Here is a 21,408-nt window from a genome sequence, read left to right on the forward strand (position 1 = left end):
AAAAGTAGACAAACAGTGCACTTTTGTTACAACTAGTATATTTCGTTTTTAATCAGACTGAATAATGAAGGTTAGAATTATTTTGCAAGAGTACTCAACAAAGAAAAAGTGGTACCACCTAGTGGTCATTTCAAAGACACATTAATCAAGGCACTTCTTTCATTACCCAAAGCTGGAGACTAGCACTTAATGCCACAACTCATACGGAAAGAAGGGGGAGGAGAAAAAAAAAACAAAAACAAAAAAAAAAAAAAAAAAACACCACACACAAAGACACCATCACCAAACAAAAAACAAATCACCTTCAACTGAATACATTACACTGAAGCTTTTGGGTTCACATATTTACCAGGTGCAGCGCACTTCTGTTTTAATTCTCAACTGTGGGGATACTCTGAACTTCTCCGTCTTTGCAATTTCCTCTGAACATTTAGAATCTTCGGTCTTCATTTGAAGCAACTTTGCAGGCATGATAATTATCTTAGAACGGTTACAGGAGAACTCACTATACAACATCTAAATTTTTCTGACATGTACATCACCCTTCAGAGATTCTGAAGTCCACACATACATTTCGATCCTTTTAATCGGTTAACAATACATTTTGCACATTATCAATTTGTAAAACATTTTGCATTTACAACAAACTTAAAAAAAAAAGTATACAAAGGAAACTGTTACTTTTTACAAAAGGTAAAATGAAATTCTACAATCTCATTTCACGTAAAACATGGACCTAACCAAACAATGTATCTGAGTCAGTCACTGCTGCATTCCATTTTACATCTTTTGAAAAAGCTTGACAACCAGGAAGGAACAAATATGGGTGGTCTAGAAACACCTCCGAGTCCACAGAGATCTTCATCTAAAGGGCTTGACAGATCATGTAGAAGCCCCAAAATTTAATATGTTTTATTTCTGGAATGTCCCAAAAAAGAGGCTCTGTCAGAGCATGTGAAAGATGACCAAAACCAGAGTCCATTTGGGAAACGAAAACAAATAAAAAAAAAAAAATAAAAATTTAATCATCAAACTTAATTTTCTTTCCTTGTGGCCGGCCTCCAAATCCACCACCTCTGCCTACAAAGAAAGGAAAAAAAGTGAGGAAGATGAACATGCCCTTATTCATCTGCACATTTCTCCCTAGACATTACTGGCAAATTAGATTTTTCACATCAAGCAAGGAAACTAGTGTGCTAGTTAGGCAACTGAAAACAAAGTTCCTAATGTAGTTAATATGCAGGATCCAGCAAGCACACAGTAAGGGATCCATGTTTTATTAAGGGTTTTGACAAGAGAACATTTTACCAGTGGAAACATATGGAGAAGCTAAGAAACACCCAAGAACAGAGGAAACGGACTACTCCACCATTGCAGGTTAAATGCTCATCTAGCTGTGCCGAATTGGGAGGGGTAGTCAAGGAGATACCTGTTGTACAATGACCGGTGTGGTTTTATTCTTAAATTTGACAAAGGATTATGAAGAATCTCATTTAAGATACATTCAAAAAGGACTCCTCTTTTTGCTCATTTTAGCTTTTAGTCTACAAATCAACACAGTTTAAATTCATCTCTGTCTGGGATGTTAATCTTTTGCATGTTCAAAGTTTATATATCCTGTATGACCTCCCCATATAGCGGAGGAGAGATGTTGGGAGCATGCACCGATAGCCACCGCATGCAGGATTGGGACCAGAATGCAGTGATTTGATACCTTAGCACCACACCTCCCATAACTATATTAAAAAGAGAAGCATTCAGAATTGAGAAAACTCACCTCCAAAACCACCTCTGCTGCCACCTCTACCTCTGAAACCACCACGACCAAAACCTCCCCGTCCTCCTCGTCCCCCACCTCGGCCTCCACGCTGGCCATCTCCCTTAGGCTTGGCAAAGTCAAGGGTCACTTTACTGCCATCTATTTCACAGTCTTCCATGGATTCCTTGGCAGCCTTGCATTCTTCCTCCGTATCAAAGTCAACAAAGCCAAACCTGTCAAGAGACCAAGAAAATTAAATAACCAAATCCAAAGAAAGAAAAAAAAAAATTTCATAAGTCGGATAAAAACACAAAATTATGTAAGCACACCAGACCAGACACTCCATCAAGGAGAGCCATGTGATTCGGATGTGCACTTAATCTACTTCTCGTGCGAATCCTGGCACTGGCACTACACTGTCAGAGAGGAGCTCATGAGAAGAGTGGGGTGGGGATTTGGGGGGTTTAGTATTATACACACCCTTTGGATGATCCTGTATCCTTATCTGTGGCTACTCGGGCAGCTACAGCTCCATCAAAAGAATCTTTCAATGTCTGGTCAGTTGTATCTTCAGACAGACCTCGTACAAACAATGTTTTTGTAGGTCCTGTGTTTACAGAGTAAACAAATGTCATCAAGACAAAGAAATTATGTGCAGTGGTGAAAGAAGCCACTTCAAAATAAGCTTACAATAAATATCAACCCTGAAACTTACCACCTGCTCCTCTACCTCCTTCCGATTTCTGATTTCCCTGGGAAAATTCCAATCTGACTGTCCGGCCCTCAATCTCAGTGTTGTTAAAGTTATCCAGAGCTTCCTTTGCATCTTCTGCACTTTCAAATTCCACAAATGCAAACCTTCAATGATAAAGTAACCATTTTAGAGAGGTAATATTAATGGCTGTTTGTGTCCCAGTATTAAATTAAAGACTAGATCAGTACTTGACTATCTAGAGGATTAAAGTAAAAACAATCATCAGTTTTGCTCAGAGAGTCAGTTCATCATATCTAGTCAAAAACACTTGGGACAACAAAATAACATAGTAAAAAGGGAAAAAGCTCACAACAGACTCAAAGAAAATGAGAATTTGGGATAAAAGAAAAGCAGGAAAATCCGGTACATTGACTTAATGTACAAAAATATAATCTTGTTAGATCATCATCAATCCTGCTCTGTAGAGGCTGTCAAAGTAGTTTTGCGCTGCATTACAGAACACGCTCAGCATTTCTGAGGAGTAATTTTTTTCCACAAGTACAGCATATATTAATTTGCCCCAAAAAGCAGTATTAAGTGAATTTGTTTTAATACATTTAAAAGTCTCACCTAGCAGCTTGCAAGTGCAGCCAGTTAAGCACACATCAGATGCATCACAGTGTATCATGAAATGCAACTAGAATTGTAAATGTTAGTTACAACAGAAAATTTCTCAGCATTCAGACATTCAAGCTCCCACATTTCTACATATCAATTTGTACATCCAATGGTCAGACTCATTACTTAATTTTTATACTATACTGAAAGGAACTTGGGCGGCACGGTGGCGCAGTGGGTAGCGCTGCTGCCTCGCAGTTGGGAGACCTGGGGACCCGGGTTCGCTTCCCAGGTCCTCCCTGCGTGGAGTTTGCATGTTCTCCCCGTGTCTGCGTGGGTTTCCTCCGGGCGCTCCGGTTTCCTCCCACAGTCCAAAGACATGCAGGTTAGGTGGATTGGCGATTCTAAATTGGCCCTAGTGTGTGCTTGGTGTGTGGGTGTGTTTGTGTGTGTCCTGCGGTGGGTTGGCACCCTGCTCAGGATTGTTTCCTGCCTTGTGCCCTGTGTTGGCTGGGATTGGCTCCAGCAGACCCCCGTGACCCTGTGTTCGGATTCAGCGGGTTGGAAAATGGATGGATGGATGAAAGGAACTTTATATATAAAAAAAAAAAGTTCAAATTAACGTATTCAGCAACAAGCCTCCTGTTCTACAACAGCAAGCATTTATGTTACTGAGCATCAATTATTGAGCTCTGGAGACATAATTTGAAGTTTGAATGTAATTAACAACTGATAAGAGAAATGACCAAAAAGTCATCTATCAATCTAGTTAACTGCATCCATAAATTAGTTAGCACTGATGGCTCACATCTCCCATCCAAGTACTACATGAAACTGCTTCCAAGTATTGTTAATGTACAGACTAATCTGGGGTATACACATTTCTAAACATTTAAGCTAGCAGCCGTACCATCTGCTCAAAGAGAATGTACATCCAGCCTCCAGAAAAAATCATGCCAAGTATCTGATAAAAAAAAAAAAAATTCAAAACATGTGCGTTGTGAAAATGAATCTCTCCATTGGGTATTTGGTTAAGGTTTATTTTATGCTACTTTTGGAGATACTCGTTCTTTACTTTTTAAAATCAAATTGCTAAACTTAAGTGAAGGGAAAAAAAAGTTGGTTATGATCACTGACTTCCAAAATTATTTATAAAAAGGAATAACTGATTATGTACACACTGTGCACTTTTCTGGATGCCACTGAAAAGTAATCCAAGCAGGGAAAAAAAAAAAAAAAAAAAAAAATACTACATACCTTACACCCCAGAAGACAGCTCATTTCAGATTCCCATAGACAGAAAGCAACAATAGTTGGAAAGAAGCATAAAGTCTAAAGTACTCATTCTTACCCTCTGGATCGCCCATTGTTCTGGGGTATTCTGCATGACACTGCTTTTTCAAATTTGTTTTGTAGGCTGTCTTCAGTAGCTGAATATGCTAGATTATTGACAATTAGAGTCTTTGCACCTCCTGCAGCGGACACAAAAGGTAAAAGTTAACATAGTACAAGATAAACACGTAAATAAAAAAGAGGAGACAGCAAACAGTCAAATATCTACCTGACACCCAATCAGGTTTTCAGTCAATATGTTAACCACAGAAATGATAGACTGATGTAATTTAAAAAGTAGATTGCTTGTGACCGAAGATGTGCGTTGTAAAGCAAGTTGAACAGTCTGGCTCATCTCCTACAACTGTGTTAAGTGTATAAAGCACAAAAGGAAGGGAATACACAAATCCACTTCTACTGTGCCACATAATATAACTCAGGTATAGTGTAATTTATATAAAAAGGACACACTAACACTAAACAGAACAAGAAAGTTTTCAGCCATGCACTTCGACAAATTATTACCACGGTATAGCAAGCTGCTGTATAAATCCAAACTGGAAGCCCTTAAACAGCAAATCCCTATATATAATTTGTACTTCTGATTAATTACAGCAGGAGTTAAGAATGTTCCTAACATTCATTCAGAAAACTTTTCAAATAAAGTGCAGCGGCAGGAAAATGAGCAATATCCTAAGACAACAGTTTTGCCATATATAAATTTTACTGGTTATTAAAACAAAGAAATTAGCTGGTAGAACAGCAACTCTCACAGTGTTAACACTGGCAAGATGTCTTATTCAAAGTGTGGCAATGCATAAGCCCTCTAGCAAAACTTGAGTGTACTAGTCTCGAGATAATTCTTGCAAAAATAAGCTTACATAGTGTTGTACCATTTTTAAAAGCACTGTTACTATACAGTGATTCACTTTTGTGACTGAAAAAAGTAGAGGCAGGGAAATAAAACTGATACAGCTGAGCACTGCAGTATGTTTTGACGCTTTTTTTTTTTTTTATTCATTGTGAAACATGTGTCATATGCAAGAACATATGCAGCAGTAATTGCTGGCAGTTTGGTTGTCTGTCAGAACATTCATTCATTTAACGGCACGGATAAAACAAAATACGATGGCATAATAGAAGGTATACCACCTAACTTAGCACTGCTGCACATATGTCAACACCAAATGTGCCATACAAGCTTAACTTAAAGACAAGGTTCATCATGGTTTTTGCAAAGAGTATACATTAAAAGTTTAATTCAAAATGTATTAACATTGTTCTACCAGTACACTAAAACCTGTTAGACCTCAAAAGTTTCAAGTACTTTTATATAAAAAAAACAGGAAGTGGGGATGTAATGTGGGCATTTTCAGTCTCTACTAGAGTCTGCCGAGATCCTCAAAAACCTCTTTTTTCTTTAACTTTATTAAGTGTGAAGGAGGACGTCAATTTTTCTGGGTGCAAAAGAATGACAACACAGTGGGAAAAGGACTTCTACTTTACCTTTAGTCAATCAAACAGGGAACGATTCAATGGAAAAACCTCTACAGAATTAAATCAAAATCTCTGAAGACATAAAAACCTCAATATCATATTGTGACCAAACGTCACCATACCATTAGGCCATTTTTTCCCCCCATGCTGTTTACTCTTACTATGACTGCTTCTATAAAGGTTTATTTTATATATATATATATATATATATATATATATATATATATATATATATATATATATATATTTTTTTTTTTTTTTAAAGTTGAGTCTCGTTTGTTGGTTGATTTGAAAGTTCTAATCCATATCAAAAATGCTTGAATCTGGTCGACTTTTAGTATAAGATGTGCCATACTTGTGTTTGTAATAACATTGCCTTTATAAGTGTAAAACAAGACAGCAGCTTAAGTTTTAAGTAGCTTACCAGTTTTGTTACTCTTTGCTCCAATAAAATCCAACATGATTGCTCGGCCTTCAATCTCTGTGCCCTGTTTTTCCTTCATCATTTTCTGTGTTTCAGCCTCAGTCTTGAACTCTATGTAAGCAATCCTTTTTCAAAAGAAACAAAGTTAACTAATGTACATCAATAGCAAAGTCTCAGTTTTACACAAAAATTAAATCTAACCAGTGACCAATCATTCAATTCACATTATAACAAGAGACACATCCACCCAAGAAGTATTCAACTGATTGTCTGCCTGCACCACCTGCTCAAAAGCTGCAACACAGAAAATGCCTTAATGGTGTGCATTAGGCTTGTATAGTAGGTGAACATGCCAATTTAACAGTTCCCAGAAATTAAGTCATTTTCCACTTAAAGGTGATACGTTGTCTTTGTGGTGGTTAGCTGCTGTATCAGTAGCGTCCAAGAGGCTTTTACCTCCAGAACCACATTAGTTTTATCAGCTGGTCTTGGTTTAACTGGAAATGTCTTCTTAAAATGGGTATAAACATACTCTGTCTTTTGTAAATATCACAGGTGAGCGGGCTAAAAGCTAATGCCTCTATCAAGGCAAAGTCCTAAACACAATCCTTGTCTTCTAAAACCCTAAGCTTTGGGATTCCAAAAAAACAGACTAAAATATTTACCCTCGACTGGACCCATCTCGTGCATAAGGCATCCTGACATCAACGGCATTTGGGAACAACTCTTTCAAATCATCTGAAGATGAGGAGAAAGGAAGGTTCTTCACAAATAAGGTGCGGGAATCTCTTTCTGTTAAGGAAGATATTTTAAAAATTTGCATGAAACGAACAGTAAAATGCCAGCAATTGGAAACATCTCAGTACAGTGGCTCTTAGAATTCTGCAAAGTCTCTTGAAAGTTAAATTGGCTGCTTCATTAAAGTCAGCACAAGTTTCTTGAAATCAATCTGCTATTAGCATATTAGAAATGGTTTATGGAGCTTGGTCTTAAAAGATAAAACCAGTATATTTCTACAAGCTAAAGTCATTTTGAAACAAATTTTTATAGCTCAAAAAGAACCCAACATAAGGGTTTCAGATGCTTACAGGGTCACAAGTAATGCACACAAATGTTTTCTATTCCCAGTCACATGAGAGTTAATTCCAATATTGATACTTACACTCTTCTGTGTCAAAGAGGAAAATACAACTTTGTAGAGGTGAAACAGCACAGAGCACAATGAAAACTCTCTCATAAAAATGCATTTAATTAACATTCTGTATATGTTAAAATGAAAAAAAGGATACCTTGGCTTTTTGAATTAAGCAATGCATGAATAGAAAATTTCAGATTCAAGCAATGAAGCACAAGCTTTTATGTAAAACCTGAAAGAATTTTAACATGAAAATTGCTGAAACAATCCAGTTGGCTTGCAATACAAACTTGGACTTAATTATGCCCCAGAGAAGCAAACATGCTAAGGTTGCAAATACAAATTTTTATCTGCATGTGAAAACCAAAGCAAAACATGCTACTTGCCTTTCCTACCTGAAGGGTCATCTTTGCTTTTTGCTTTATCCAGCCTTATTTCCTGACCAAGGACCTTCTTCCCATTAAACTCCAAAGCCTTCAAAAGCTGTTCTTCAGATGCAAAATCCACATAGCCAAATTTCCTGAAAACAAACGAACATTCAATAAAGGAGAATTCCACATGGAACTCCAAATTTAAAGGCGACCTCCTTCCAAAAAAGATGGGGGGTTAGAGAACCACCAGCAGCATCCCCTTTTGTTGATTTTAATTTGTTATATTATATATATATATATATATATATATATATATATATATATATATTATACACACACACACACACACACACACACACACACAAAGTAACCCCGCGATTTGCCAGCGAATCGGAAATCCTAGAATGGCAATCAGTTTCTGTTCCGTCCGATATGTGGATGAATGACATATCATGGAGGGCGGGTGCGTCTGGGGAAATGTCATTTAATCCAATAAGCATATCTGTACTAAAGCGGTTTCGTTTTGTGGAGACGAGAGTCTGTTGCCTTCGCTGACACCGACTGCTTGAACAGGTTGTGTTGTTTGGGGGCCACCTACTGACTCTGGGAAGCCGCTCCGTCCGACTGTGGGGAGAGCGCCACAGCGCAATATGCGCCTCGGTGGGAAGCCGCTGCGTGAAGACATAGCATGGAAGGTATATGTGGTGGTGTGGGTGGTCGCGTCCGGGCGGCTGTACAACCTGGCGTGCACGCTTTACCCCAGGTGTAGTTCACAGGTCGTGGTCTCGTTTCTGTGTTTTCTTTGGTTTGAGCCGTGACTCCTTTCGCAAGCGCGTTGTCACAGCATGGACCTGTTGGGATTCCGTACATCTGGCGAGCCCTGCGTTGTAGTGCGTTAGTGTGGACCTCTGGGGTTTCCGTACTGTAATACAACCTTCGAATCCTCGTTTCTTTTTTTGCTCTGTGGCGGGTGGCAGTGCGCGTGCGCCTCGATGTGCCCAGCGCCCTGCATCCATAACCGGTTTACAACCTTCGGTTAGTAAGATGGATATAAAAATAAAAAAAGTTTCAACAGTCTAGTTTATCTACGGCAGAAAAATGGGGCTAAACTTTGTGGTATGTTTAAAATACTGCAGTATATAACACAATACGGGCGGCACGGTGGCGCAGTGGGTAGCGCTGCTGCCTTGCAGTTGGGAGACCTGGGGACCCGGGTTCGCTTCCCGGGTCCTCCCTGCGTGGAGTTTGCATGTTCTCCCCGTGCCTGCGTGGGTTTCCTCCGGGCGCTCCGGTTTCCTCCCACAGTCCAAAGACATGCAGGTTAGGTGGATTGGTGATTCTAAATTGGCCCTAGTGTGTGCTTGGTGTGTGGGTGTGTTTGTGTGTGTCCTGTGGTGGGTTGGCACCCTGCCCAGGATTGTTTCCTGCCTTGTGCCCTGTGTTGGCTGGGATTGGCTCCAGCAGACCCCCGTGACCCTGTGTTTGGATTCAGTGGGTTGGAAAATGGATGGATGGATGGATAACACAATACTACTGATAAGTATAACTTACCTATTATAACCAATTCGAATATCCTGGACCTCTAAACCCTTCTTGGTAAAGAAGCTTCGCAGGGCATCTTTATTTTCTTCAAAAGTTTTTGCTGTATTTAAATTTCCAACAAAAAGGGCAAAGCCTAAAAAGGAAAGGCACATCATTAAGACATTTTTAAATACTTAAAGGATATCCTATAATGTGGCTAATTCTTACAGCTACACATCAGAATTTTTAATTATTCACATCAAAAAAGTTCAGTATTAAGTCCCTTCTTATTCATCACATGTGTAAATAAATATCACTGAAAAATAAGATGTAGAAGTCACATCTAAGGTGGGAAAAAAAAAATGTGTGTACATATATATTATGTACATATTATAGTATATACATATACAGTGATCCCTCGCTATATCACGCTTCGACTTTCACGGCTTCACTCTATTGTGATTTTTTTCTCATACACGCTTACATCACTATGCATGCGCTTTCTGAGAACTTTTATCTAAGCCCCACGATGGCTCCTAAACGTGCTGCTTTTTCTAAGCCTTCTGACAATGAAACTAAGTGCCGGAGGAAGATGCTTACCATCCAGGAGAAGGTGAAACTCTTGGATATGATCAAAGATGGCAATACCCTACAAAAGCCTCCTCACGCATATGAAAAGACAGCGCCAGCAACTGCCTATCAAGATAATCTTCAGCCGCACACCCAGACACCCACTGCCTACTCCTAGTACTGCTTCAGCAGAAGACAACGACGCACCTGCTGAAGATACTACACCACCTTGTCACGCTTGGGTCACAGATTTGCACAGACACACAGGAAGTTGTAGGAAAAAAAAAGAACTTTATTCAAAACACTGCAAACAAACATTTGTCTCTTTTCAAAAGTTTAAACGTGCTCCATGACAAGTCAGAGATGACAGTTCCGCCAGGAGCAGAGAATGTCAGAGAGAGAGAGAGAGAAACAAAACAACCAATTCCAAAGCTGTGAGGCGCTGCACAATACTTTTAAGTAAGCGGAGTACCGCGTGAGAGGTTTATCGCGCATTATATAGCACAAGTAAGAAGGGTAAGGAGCAATGTGAAGGTAGACTGTCGGCTGTTTCAGGGGTTTTCCCAGGGGCGTCTGTGTCCTCTGAGGGTGCGATCAGCGGTCCAGCTTACAACCTGAAGACTCTCCTACTGAGCTCGTGCCTTCATAGGTTAGTGGTTGTGTGTAAGAACTGAGTGTGTGTGTAATTAAATGTACAGTATAATAATAATAATATGATATTTGTAACATCTGTCATTTTCTCTTATTTTGTCTAATATATTGGGTAATACGAGTGTAAATGGTGACTAAAGGGTGTTATTTCATGTCTAGAGGGCTCTAATAATGTTAAAAAAACGTATTTAGAAGGTCGTAAACAGGTTTTCTATACTCTAACTGCGAAAATATTCGATTTATAAAATAAAGAATCCTTCTTCACGAAAATTCATTTATCGCAGTAGAGTCTGGAACGGATTAACCGTGATAAACGAGGGTTCACTGTACACACTTTTTTTTCACCTTAGATGCGACTTCTAATATATAAAATAAAATTACTTACTTTCACCTTCAGACTTGATCTTTTTGGCTGGTGGTGTTGCAGCTTTTGCAGGTTCTGGTTTCTTTCTTTTCCCTGCTTTTTGGGGGGCTTCTAAAAAGTGAAATAAATTATAAAGATATGATTGCTACCTGGAAGCTCAGCTAAGTAAAAGAACTGTGTATACTGAACTGTTACTACAGTAAATTTTGGCACCATAAAATGCACATTTGGAAATCTGTCCAAGACAGTATAATAGCACAAGGCAGAACAATCATTCTTTTACATATAGTACGCATGTTTGACTTGGTACCTCTCAGAAATTTTGAAATCAACATCTTCACTGTTTCCAGTCAAAACTGTTTTACTCCACATGTGTAACACCCATCACATCATATTTTCACACTGCATATCAAAACACATTTGTATTTCTGGCTGTATACATACTGTACCCTATTATGGCTCAGATTCACTTTTTCTTTTCAATCAGAAAAACCAGCATGTGCCTATATATTCATCAAAACAATAAGAACAAAGACAGCAGCGTGTAAAATATGCTTTGTACTTAGAAATGAACTTTGGATGGTCTGCGCTCAAAGTAACATAAGAAAATGGACAGCAGAAAAATGAGTATTTTGTGATAGGAGTCCATCCACCGGTCACACACAACAGTTTTGTTTTTTTTTTTTTTGTTTTTTTTTGAAGGTTACACAAACCTGTCACCCAATCTCCGTCTTTTGCAACTACTGCACTCACTGGTACTGCCAGAACAAGAAATTGTGTCACTGCTAGTCTACCAACAAAATGTGTCACTGTGGCTGTGTGATTCACGTGTGAGAACAATTAAACATTGCCACTGCACTCTAATAATCTGAATGCATCCGTTCATTTACCAGACAACTGTATCTAATGCGCCTTAAAAAAGTTTACATTTAAAATTAAGATATTTACATACCCAAAGGTGTCTTCCTGCCAATAAATCATAATTTGCACACACATGCTGAGGGAATCAGAGTGTCAATCTGCTTTACCAAAGATGTCAACTACAATGGGCCACACACAGGGAAAGGCTCACTGCCACTGGATAGTGGAGGTTCACAGCCTTCCAAAGGTATATACACTGCCTGGCCAAAAAAAAAGTCGCCACCTGGATATAACTAAGCAAATAGGTACGAGCTTCCTATTGGATAATTACTGCATGGGCGATTATCTTTCAGCTGGCAACAAGTTATTTAAAACCCCAACTGGTGCAATGAGTTGCTTCTCATTTCTTAAACAACCATGTCGAAAGATGCATCTTGTGGTAGTGGAAAAGATGTTAGTCTGTTTGAGAAAGGTCAAATCATTGGCATGCATCAAGCAGAGAAAACATTTAAGGAGATTGCATAAACTACTAAAATTGGGTTAAGAACTGTCTAACGCATTATTAAAAACTGGAAGGATAGTGGGGACCCATCGTCTTCGAGGAAGAAATGTGGCCGGAAAAAAAACCTGAATGATCGTGATCGGCGATCACTTAAACGTTTTGATTTCACCAATCGAAGAAAAACAACAGTAGAACTCAGGTCTATGTTTAATAGTGAAAGTAAGAGCATTTCCACACGCACAATGTGAAGGGAACTCAAGGGATTGGGAATGAACAGCTGTGTAGCTGTAAGAAAACCACTAATCAGTGAGGCAAACCGGAAAAAAAGGCTTCAAATTTGCTAGGGAGCATAAAGATTGGACTCTGGAGCAATGGAAGAAGGTCATGTGGTCTGATGAGTCCAGATTTACCCTGTTCCAGAGTGATGGGTGCATCAGGGTAAGAAGAGAGGCAGATGAAGTGATGCACCCATCATGCCTAGTGCACCATCATCAATGCAAGATCTTGGTGAAAAATTAATGCAACACTGGATGGAACTAAATCTTGTGACATTGCAGAAGCTTATCGAAACAATGCCACAGTGAATGTGTGCCATAATCAAAGCTAAAGACGGTCCAACGAAATAGAGTGTGTGACCTTTTTTTTTGGTGGCAACTTTTTTTTTTTGGCCAGTCAGTGTAGTTGTCAATCATTGGTCATTCATATTGCATTACAGTAATCCATCGCTATATCGCGCTTCGACTTTTGTGGCTTCACTCTATCGCGGACTTCATATGTAAGCATATCTAAATATATAACATGGATTTTTCACTGCTTCGCGGGTTTCTGCGGACAATGGGTCTTTTTACTTCTGGTACACGCTTCCTCAGTTGGTTTGCCCAGTTGATTTCATACAAGGGACGCTATTGGCGGATGACTGAGAAGCTACCCAATCAGAGCATGCAGTTAAGTTCCTGTGTGCTGACTGGCTCAGCGACGGAGTTCTGCATTAACCAGTAAGTCTCATCTCACTCATTCAGCATTAACGTGCTCCTGCTACTGCTTCAGGGGCCGTGTCCAAGCGCCAACAGAAGATGCAAATGATTGCAGAAAAGGCAAAAGTTTTGGATATGTTGAAGGAAGGGAACAGCTACACCGCTGCAGGACACCATTACGGCATCAATGAGTCCACGATTCTTTTTATTTAAAAAGGAGGAAAAGCATATAAGATCTACGGCCGCAGTGTCCTTTAACCAGGGCGCAAAACGAGTTGCAAGTGGACGTGATAAGGCAGTAGTCTGGATAGAATCTGCTTTAGGGAATTGGATTGAAGAGTGCTGGAAGAACAACAACGGCAGTGCTACACAGTCGCCTGAAGAGGCTCCTTTAGAACAGGCTACTTTAGAAGAGCTGTAACGCTATCCTTTGTTGTGCAGTAAAATTAAACTCATTGTTATCGGACAAGTCGTCGTGTCATTGTTGGCGAGTAACCATAATTATCTACGTACAGTACTTATTACATGTACATAGTTTAGTGTCACTGTACACACATTTTACTGTATACAATTTTTCTTGCATTGTACGTATTTATTGCTGGTGGCCTGTCTGTCGTAATGGCTGTAACATATGTGATATCGGAGATGCTCGATATTTTTAAAATAATATTTAGGTTTTACTGTATTTTAAACTGTGTTTACATAGGTAAGATTCGTTGAAATTATGTAATATCTAAGAGAATACAAAGGGTTTATGCTGTATAATTGTGCGGAAAATGTTTACAATAGTGTGGGAGATTTTATAAGGGCTTAAAATATATAAAAAGAACCATATGAACATATGGTTTCTACTTCGCGGATTTTCATCTTTCGCGGGGGGTTCTGGAATGCAACCCCTGCGATGGAGGAGGGATTACTGTACACAGTTGTTCATAAAAGGAAGGAATTGTGTGTGTTACAGCTAATCTTTACACACAATTTTGCAAAAAGATTGAGTCACAGTCCAATCACAATTTTGATTCTACCAAGAGCAGCATGTTTGCCAAAGGACTCGATTCTACACTTGATTTGTAAGCAAGTCACAGTGTACAGCTTTTTAAGTTCAAGCATCATGGGTACAATTACAATACCCAGAGTATGACCTTTGCACACATTCTCCCTATGTTAGTTTTCTGAGCAATGTTATTTTAACTTTTAGTACCTGCAACATTTATTGTACTGGTAAGTACTGTTACGCTGTACCTGCACCTCTCATAAGTTTCACATAGAAATAGTGTTTCTCTGTGTCTAGGTATGAAATTTCAAAAGATAGGCATAAAAGATGTATTCAATGTACAAAGAGGTATGTAGGTTTGTATTCAATGGTTTTACTTTTTACTTAAGAGTGACAAAGTGTGTGTGTGCATAGGTGTGTATATAATGCTTAAAACCAAATAGCTGCAACTGCATTACTTGTTTTACAAGCGTTGATGCAAGAGACAATCTTTCCAAAAATGGAGACACTGTGCCAAACAGTACATCTTTGCAATGCTATGGGATATGACATCTAAAACTTGTGGCACAAAAGAAAAGTGATTCCAGGGTTGTGCATCATTTTTGGTGCTTTATGTAGTTGGTATTTGTGCAAATAAAGGTTTCTAATCATAAATACTTTCAAAAATTTGGAGTGTCGTTCTCATTCTTCAGCCATTTGCAGCTATTTTATTACTCAAGTAGAATTATAGCCATTTCTTTATGGTATGCAATTCAGAAGCAAAAACACTAAAAACCCCTCAGGACAAAATTGGGTAATACATAATTTAATTTTCATAAACATCACTGAAGCAAAGAAAATTCACACTATGAGTGGGGAGCACCGGATTCTTGTATATTTATAGGAGACACAATCTTTCCTGCCATGGTCAAATAACATATAACCTTTACCTGAATTAAGAACAACAATGTGTATTTTTTACTCAATATCAAGGCCTTAAGCATACATTAAACTTAAGATAATTCTGAAACAGCAAGTTAACAAGCTTTCTTGCTTTGGATTCTATAAGGAAATGTTGTTTGGAACCTCTGTAAATTTAACCCATACTTCAATTTTATATTTAAAAATCTTAGTCTCAGTTATTACCACAATCACCCTACTTTCAACAGCCCCCAATATATAACATTAAAACACACAGCATCTCACTTCATTACATGTTAATGGATAAATAATGTTTTCATGACAAATACAGGGATGTTTATTTAGCAAAGAAATATGGTATTGTTTTCATAATGGAGCCAAAACAAACCTAACTTTAATACTCACGTAATGTGTAAGCCTAGTACAAAAACAATTTAAAGGCATAACCAATTTAAACTTATATAGCTCATGTAAGTAGTTTTCTTCACAAACACTCCTCCTGAATCTAAACAGCTCACCTTCCTCATCCTCATCTTCCTCCTCCTCCTCATCATCGTCGTCGTCATCATCATCTTCCTCTTCCTCGGAGTCGTCCTTAGGCTTAGCTTTGGCAGCTTTCTTTCCCTGAACTGCAACAGCTGGTGTTATATCCATGGCTTCCTCTTCCTCTGAATCTAAAATGAAACATTTTACATAAACTGCACAAATAAAAATAGTCTCAATATAACAATTTACCAACTGTAGTCTAACAGATCAAACAACCTTAGACCAATAGGGGAAAAAAAAGGAGCCACATCCACCCAGCCAATATCAACATTTTTCCTAATGTTGCATAATACACTACAAAAAAATTAATTTGCAGCAGCTTTCAATTCACTTCTACATTCTGCAGGCATATTTTATGGTACACCTAGTTTGACCATATCTGTTTTGGAGGGAAACAAAAAACAAGCCAACATCAGGTGTGCACCTGATGTTTCAAAAATGACCTCACCTTCTTCGCTGTCATCTTCATCCTCCTCTTCTTCAGATTCCTCATCTTTTGCTGCTGCCACATTTGACTTAGCTGGTGTAACTTTCATACCTGCCTTGGGTGCAGGGGTCTTCTTGGTCATAGTAACTGCTGCGCCTTGCTTAGCTGGAGTTGCTTTCTTTGGGGGTGAAACAGTTGCTTCTTCATCTGCAAAAGTTGAGAAAGAAAAAAAGAATGTAGCCTCACATAAAGACAATGTCCCATACAACCTAAGAAAATATCAGTATGGCTTAAATCTATAGTAAGCTGCATAAGAAACTGGAATAGATTAGTTCACTTTAAGAATACAATTCCTTTAAATCCCATGTTGCATCTGTCTACCCCAATAAAAAGCACAATTGTGTATAAATCATACCATCATCATCCTCATCTTCCTCTGAAGACTCTGCTTTTTTTGCTGGGGTAGCCTTCTTGGAAGACATAGCTTTCACATGTACAGGTATTGCCTTGCCCTTTTTAGGGTTAGGTGCAGACTCTTCATCTTCAGAATCTAGAAGGTAAACAAATCACTTTTTAAATGGCCAGATCAATAATTACTCTAATAAATTAATTGAAGGAATGCATTCTTACTGCAAGAATGCAATGTACACATTTGCATATTAATGAAAATACCAATTTGAAAGTCTTACCTGATGCCTCACTATCCTCATTTTCGTCATCATCATCTTCCACCTCCTCCTCCTCCTCAACTTGCTTTTTTGCTAGTTTTCCATTTTTAGCTGCTTTACTTGCCTTAGCAGGTGTTAACTTGTTTCCCTTAACTTTCGGCTGTGGTACCTACAACAGCAGAACAATCTATGATTGCTGGAAAAACTAGAAAAAATGCAAGGTCTTCATGCATGTTTGCAACAAATTATAGCACTGGATCTCAAATCTTCAACAAAATCATCTAAATGTATTAGAAGCACAAATGTAAAATGAAACCAATACTCCTGTCAAAAATTGTATTTTTAAAGATATTTACCCCATGAAGTTTATAGTGGTGGTCAGGCAGAATGAGTAAACAATTTATAATGTAACAATGTAATGCTGACCTGCTCTCTCCAAAAGCCAAACACAAAAAATAGCCAATGGGAAGAAAAAAAAAACCAAAGATAAAACACACAACACACCTCATGCTGCATTATTATCCACATGTCTGCTCTACATACTTTTCGAATTGATATTTAGCTAAATTATTACTGCTTATACTTAAGTCAAAACAATTTAGCACAGAACAGGAAATACAAAATTCCCATAATTCAGTGTATTTGAACTGAAGAAAGGACCCTTGAGGAAAGAGGCAGATCTTTAATGGGAATGCATCTTTCCTATTTATATTTCATGTTGAGTCTTTCGAGGCAGTAGTATTTTTTTTACAAAATATACATGCATTTTTCAAGTTGAGCATCTAAATACATAATGTGGATCATACAAGATGTGAGTTTTCTCCTCCACCCGCCATTTTTTACATTATTATCACTGAAAACAGAACCACCACCACCACTCCCCTTTCATATTTTTCAACACAGATGTCCCCTTTCATAAAAGACATAAAAAATGTGATTCACACTGCATTTACATTCATATTATTATCGTTGGTTTTGCACAACTGACACCAAATACCCCTTTCTGAACAGTGGTATCAGCTGCTGCCATTTGGGCATCATTTTGATTACCAGGTACTTCAAAATGTGCAGTTTTTTTTAAATGTAAAGCTTATATTTTTAATATAACTACACAAACAGACCATGAAAAAGAACTTTGGTACTACACAGTGTACGGAATACAGTCCATACACGAACATGGAAGAGAAACCTCAATGTTGATGATATATGTTTTTATCAAACATATGTACAAAAACGTATCCTCTTTTCATTCTGCAAGTACCTCTCTGGTTATGTTTTTCGCCACAAAGGGTTAAACTATGCATGTGTATAAACACTGGACTCCTGTCTGTTGTACTTACTGTAATTAACCAATCGCTCACAAACTACTCAATATAGGACTTCTTTGTAACTGGAATGTGTGGAGTGTCTGCAAAATCCAAAATATGGGCCACCTGAAAGCCACGTGGTTATGACTGCGCCCAGCACTCCACGTGACTATGACGGGGCCATACAAATCTGCGTGTTCAAAAATGCATTTCTACAAAGTTTTGTAAACCATAGAATAGTGGAAGCAAAACGAGTATTACAAAACCAGATGCCTACAGTGCAACAAGCAGGCCGTTAATGGATCAAATCCCGCTGCCATTCCTTGCCTAAACCAGACACGTGGCTACCAGGCAGCCCACCGTATCCACTTGCATTCTGGGACTTGTGGTTCTTCTTTTTAATGAAACGCACAGGTGGTAATCGAACTTTTTGTCTGACGCTCGACCAGTCTACGACAAAATCCGATTAAACAATGTAAAACACAAATAAACGCGTTTCAACATGTGTGACCTGATATGTATGCCGGAGGACAAAGAAGGAAGGAACCCTAGGGTCGAACGTCTTGTCCAAACTTAAGTGTTTGTTCAACCACGCCAGAGTATGACCTACGCATGTGGCCAAGCTTTCAGACTTCGAACTTTATTCTATAGCCGTAATTACTCGTCTGTTGAGGACTAGAAATATACAGACACTTTTTATATGCCTTATGGTAGAAAAGCACATGTGGCCAGATTTTGTTCTTACCATTTCCTCCTCTTCTTCCTCCTCTTCGCTTATATCCTCATCCTCACTTGACTCGACTTCTTTCGGAGGCGGCGGGGCTGCCTTCTTAGGATTGAGTTGTTTTTTGTTTGCCTGATATGAGAAAACAAAAAGTGGCAAAAATTGAACAGAGATCACCTTTACTTTTAAAATAAATGATTACTTGGTTTTTCCAAAATCTAAACGGGGTATCTGTATCAAAAAACAATCACCATCAGGGATGCACGCGGGCCGGCCCACTGGATATTTCACGTGCTGCTTACGGCCTACACCCGCTTTCTGCGGCACGCGACACAGTAATCATAAAAATCTCACTTAACGCATCATCTACGAGTAGAAGACGTCCAAGTAATCGTCTCACATGCAATCATTATTTTACACGCGTTGATCTAATTTAGGCACGATCGTGGCTCGCATAGAGAAGGCAAAAAATGAAGACATCACCTACGACGCGATGGTCTTAACAAAAACGACCGGATTTTTTAAATGGCGGTCGACTTCGGAAAGGCAATCGCAGTTGATGTCAGTGAATAAAAACAACAAGGCAGCGATCGCCATATATAACGCCACAGTCAGCCATAATCTCGCGCGCAGGAGTCTGCAAAGTAAGGTACTGAAAACAGGATTAAACGGCGGCCGCATTAAATAAAAAAAAAATACTAATCTTCGCGAGGTTTGCATAAAAAGTGCAAACAAAATTACCTTGGCAAGCTTCACCATCCTAACGGTCGAAAAACTTGGATTTTGATTCAGATCTTTTCTTAATTAATGGCGCTATTCAGCACGTGGCCTAACCTCTGCTGCTCTAGGCGGTTGTGAACAAGAAAAGACAGAGACGCAGGAAGGCGCGCGAGTTCCCTTCTTTCGGCCCTACAGCTACTCACACCGCCCCCCTGGCGTCCTCATACACACATGACCGTGGTACGTCCAATCATAGCAAACGATCATTACTCTCTGTGTCATTCGCCCAGTCAGGGAGTGAGTTCGGTGCACGCACGCCCTCCTTCTCCTGTCCCCCACGGTTACGCCTGGTAAACTTTGTTTCACAAATCACAAGAGCCCAGCGAAACTCCTTCGTCACCGCCTCTTTCAACTCGTCAGTAAGATTGATAGGATCGAAGGGCGGTCGATAAGTTGTGTATGGCTTGCAAAAACAACCAATCAACGACAACAAATGCATAGATCGTCTCCACAAGGTGGGTGTTTGTTTTTCCATTAGCCATTAGAATTTCGAGTAATCCGTCACGTGGTCTTATGTCGTCCAACGAAATAGAAAGCATCGCTGCCTACCCTCTAGTTAACACGTGGTAGAAGACTAGGTGGCCATGTTGGTTGTGTACGCTGTGTGATATAATTAAGCTTTGCGCGTACTAAAATGACTTTTCCTCACTGAAACGTCGTTCAGTTGATAGTATGGCAGGTACTGACTTACCAAAACAAAATCATTTTTAAAATAGACATGATTTTTCTGCTGTCAGAATTATATTGTGTCCGTTAAAGAAAAAAGGTTTTCATTTGTCTCTGTGTATGCCCAGTGCTATAGCCTACTAGATTCGGCAAAAAGAAAAAAGGTTTTCATTTGTCTCTGTGTATGCCCAGTGCTATAGCCTACTAGATTCGGCAAATTAGTCACTAATCATTGACATTTACGCTAGACATGGGCCTTAAAATGTCAAAAGTGTTTGGAAAAGTGGCAAGTGGTAGGAATGCATTTTTGTGAGGTGGTTTGCTTTCATTTTTTGAACTGTTAACTGAGGAAATGTTAATATTTCTAAATATTATTTAAGGTGGTTTTCAAGCATAAACAGCCTCGGTTAAGATGATATAACATTATAGGCTGATGATTAAGACTGATTCCTTACAACTACAGGAGAATGGGGTTGATGTCGGCGATGATCAACTAAAAATTCAAACGGAAGACAATACATTACATGGTGGTAAAACCGGGATCTTCATTCGTTGTCCTGGATAGCTGCAGGCATTCGTTCCAACCAGTTTTTTAATTAGGAGGCAGTCGTTGTAGATGATGAAACTTGGTATTTAACTGTATTGCTTATTAGTGCATTCATTCAAGACAAATTTTACAATATAGTTTTATGAGAACATTATCCTTTTGACAGTGGCACAGTGGTAGCACTGCTGTCTTGCAGTAAAAAGACCAGGGTTCATATGTCAGTTTTTTCTTGTATGGAGTGTTCATGTTCTCTCCATGTCTGAGGTTTCTTGTGGGTGCTTCAGTTTCCTCCCACAGTCCAAAGACATGCAGGTTACATGGATTGGCAATGCTAAATTGGCGATGGTGTGTGTCTTGTATGTGTTTGCCTGGGGATTCACATTGCACACTATGGTTGCTGGGATTGACTTCAGACACCCACAGCCCTGCTCAGCATTAAGCGAGCTTAGAAAATGATAGTATTTATCCATACAATTTGCACTTCACAGTCTTCTCCTTTTCTCTAATTTTATTTCTAAACATATTACTGTATTAATACAGATAAATCATGATGTGCATTCACAATTGTAAATGGAA

At 38.9% G+C, this 21,408-nt stretch overlaps 1 protein-coding gene and 2 non-coding genes across 5 annotated transcripts; all 3 read right to left on the bottom strand.

The window, feature by feature from the left end:
- Positions 1-568: 568 nt before the first annotated feature.
- Positions 569-19,878, bottom strand: ncl (nucleolin). 3 transcript variants are annotated; one of them, XM_028795046.2, is made up of 16 exons: positions 19,581-19,878; positions 18,861-18,971; positions 16,830-16,977; positions 16,556-16,690; positions 16,162-16,347; positions 15,686-15,841; positions 10,958-11,047; positions 9,382-9,505; positions 7,846-7,979; positions 6,990-7,116; positions 6,325-6,449; positions 4,423-4,543; positions 2,475-2,617; positions 2,240-2,366; positions 1,778-1,992; positions 569-1,080 (listed from the first exon to the last, which is right to left on the bottom strand). In XM_028795046.2, exons 1-16 carry the CDS (start codon positions 19,596-19,598, stop codon positions 1,022-1,024), a joined length of 2,019 nt encoding a protein of 672 aa, XP_028650879.2. In that variant the 5' UTR covers positions 19,599-19,878; the 3' UTR covers positions 569-1,021. The 3 variants fall into 3 exon arrangements, with proteins under 3 accessions (XP_028650879.2, XP_051778191.1, XP_051778190.1); XM_051922231.1 differs by having other exon boundaries at positions 6,990-7,112; positions 7,842-7,979; positions 10,958-11,044; positions 19,581-19,876; XM_051922230.1 differs by having other exon boundaries at positions 6,990-7,112; positions 7,842-7,979; positions 19,581-19,876.
- LOC114647465 (small nucleolar RNA SNORD20) lies at positions 2,690-2,770 on the bottom strand. Its single transcript, XR_003715527.1, has one exon. It is a non-coding gene; the product is annotated as a small nucleolar RNA SNORD20 (small nucleolar RNA).
- Positions 9,584-9,656, bottom strand: LOC114647464 (small nucleolar RNA SNORD82). The gene has a single exon (XR_003715526.1). It is a non-coding gene; the product is annotated as a small nucleolar RNA SNORD82 (small nucleolar RNA).
- Positions 19,879-21,408: the final 1,530 nt, after the last annotated feature.

Source organism: Erpetoichthys calabaricus, chromosome 2 (assembly GCF_900747795.2).
Source record: "Erpetoichthys calabaricus chromosome 2, fErpCal1.3, whole genome shotgun sequence".
NCBI lineage: Eukaryota > Metazoa > Chordata > Cladistia > Polypteriformes > Polypteridae > Erpetoichthys > Erpetoichthys calabaricus.

What these genes read in the sequence shown, in the direction of transcription:
- ncl (XM_028795046.2), bottom strand. An exon ending in CGAGATGGGTCCAGTCGAGG is followed by an intron (nt 6,450 to 6,989) that starts GTAAATATTTTA and finishes CTTTTGAAAAAG; the next exon opens with GATTGCTTACATAGAGTTCA. An exon ending in AGCAAAGAGTAACAAAACTG is followed by an intron (nt 4,544 to 6,324) that starts GTAAGCTACTTA and finishes TGTCCGCTGCAG; the next exon opens with GAGGTGCAAAGACTCTAATT.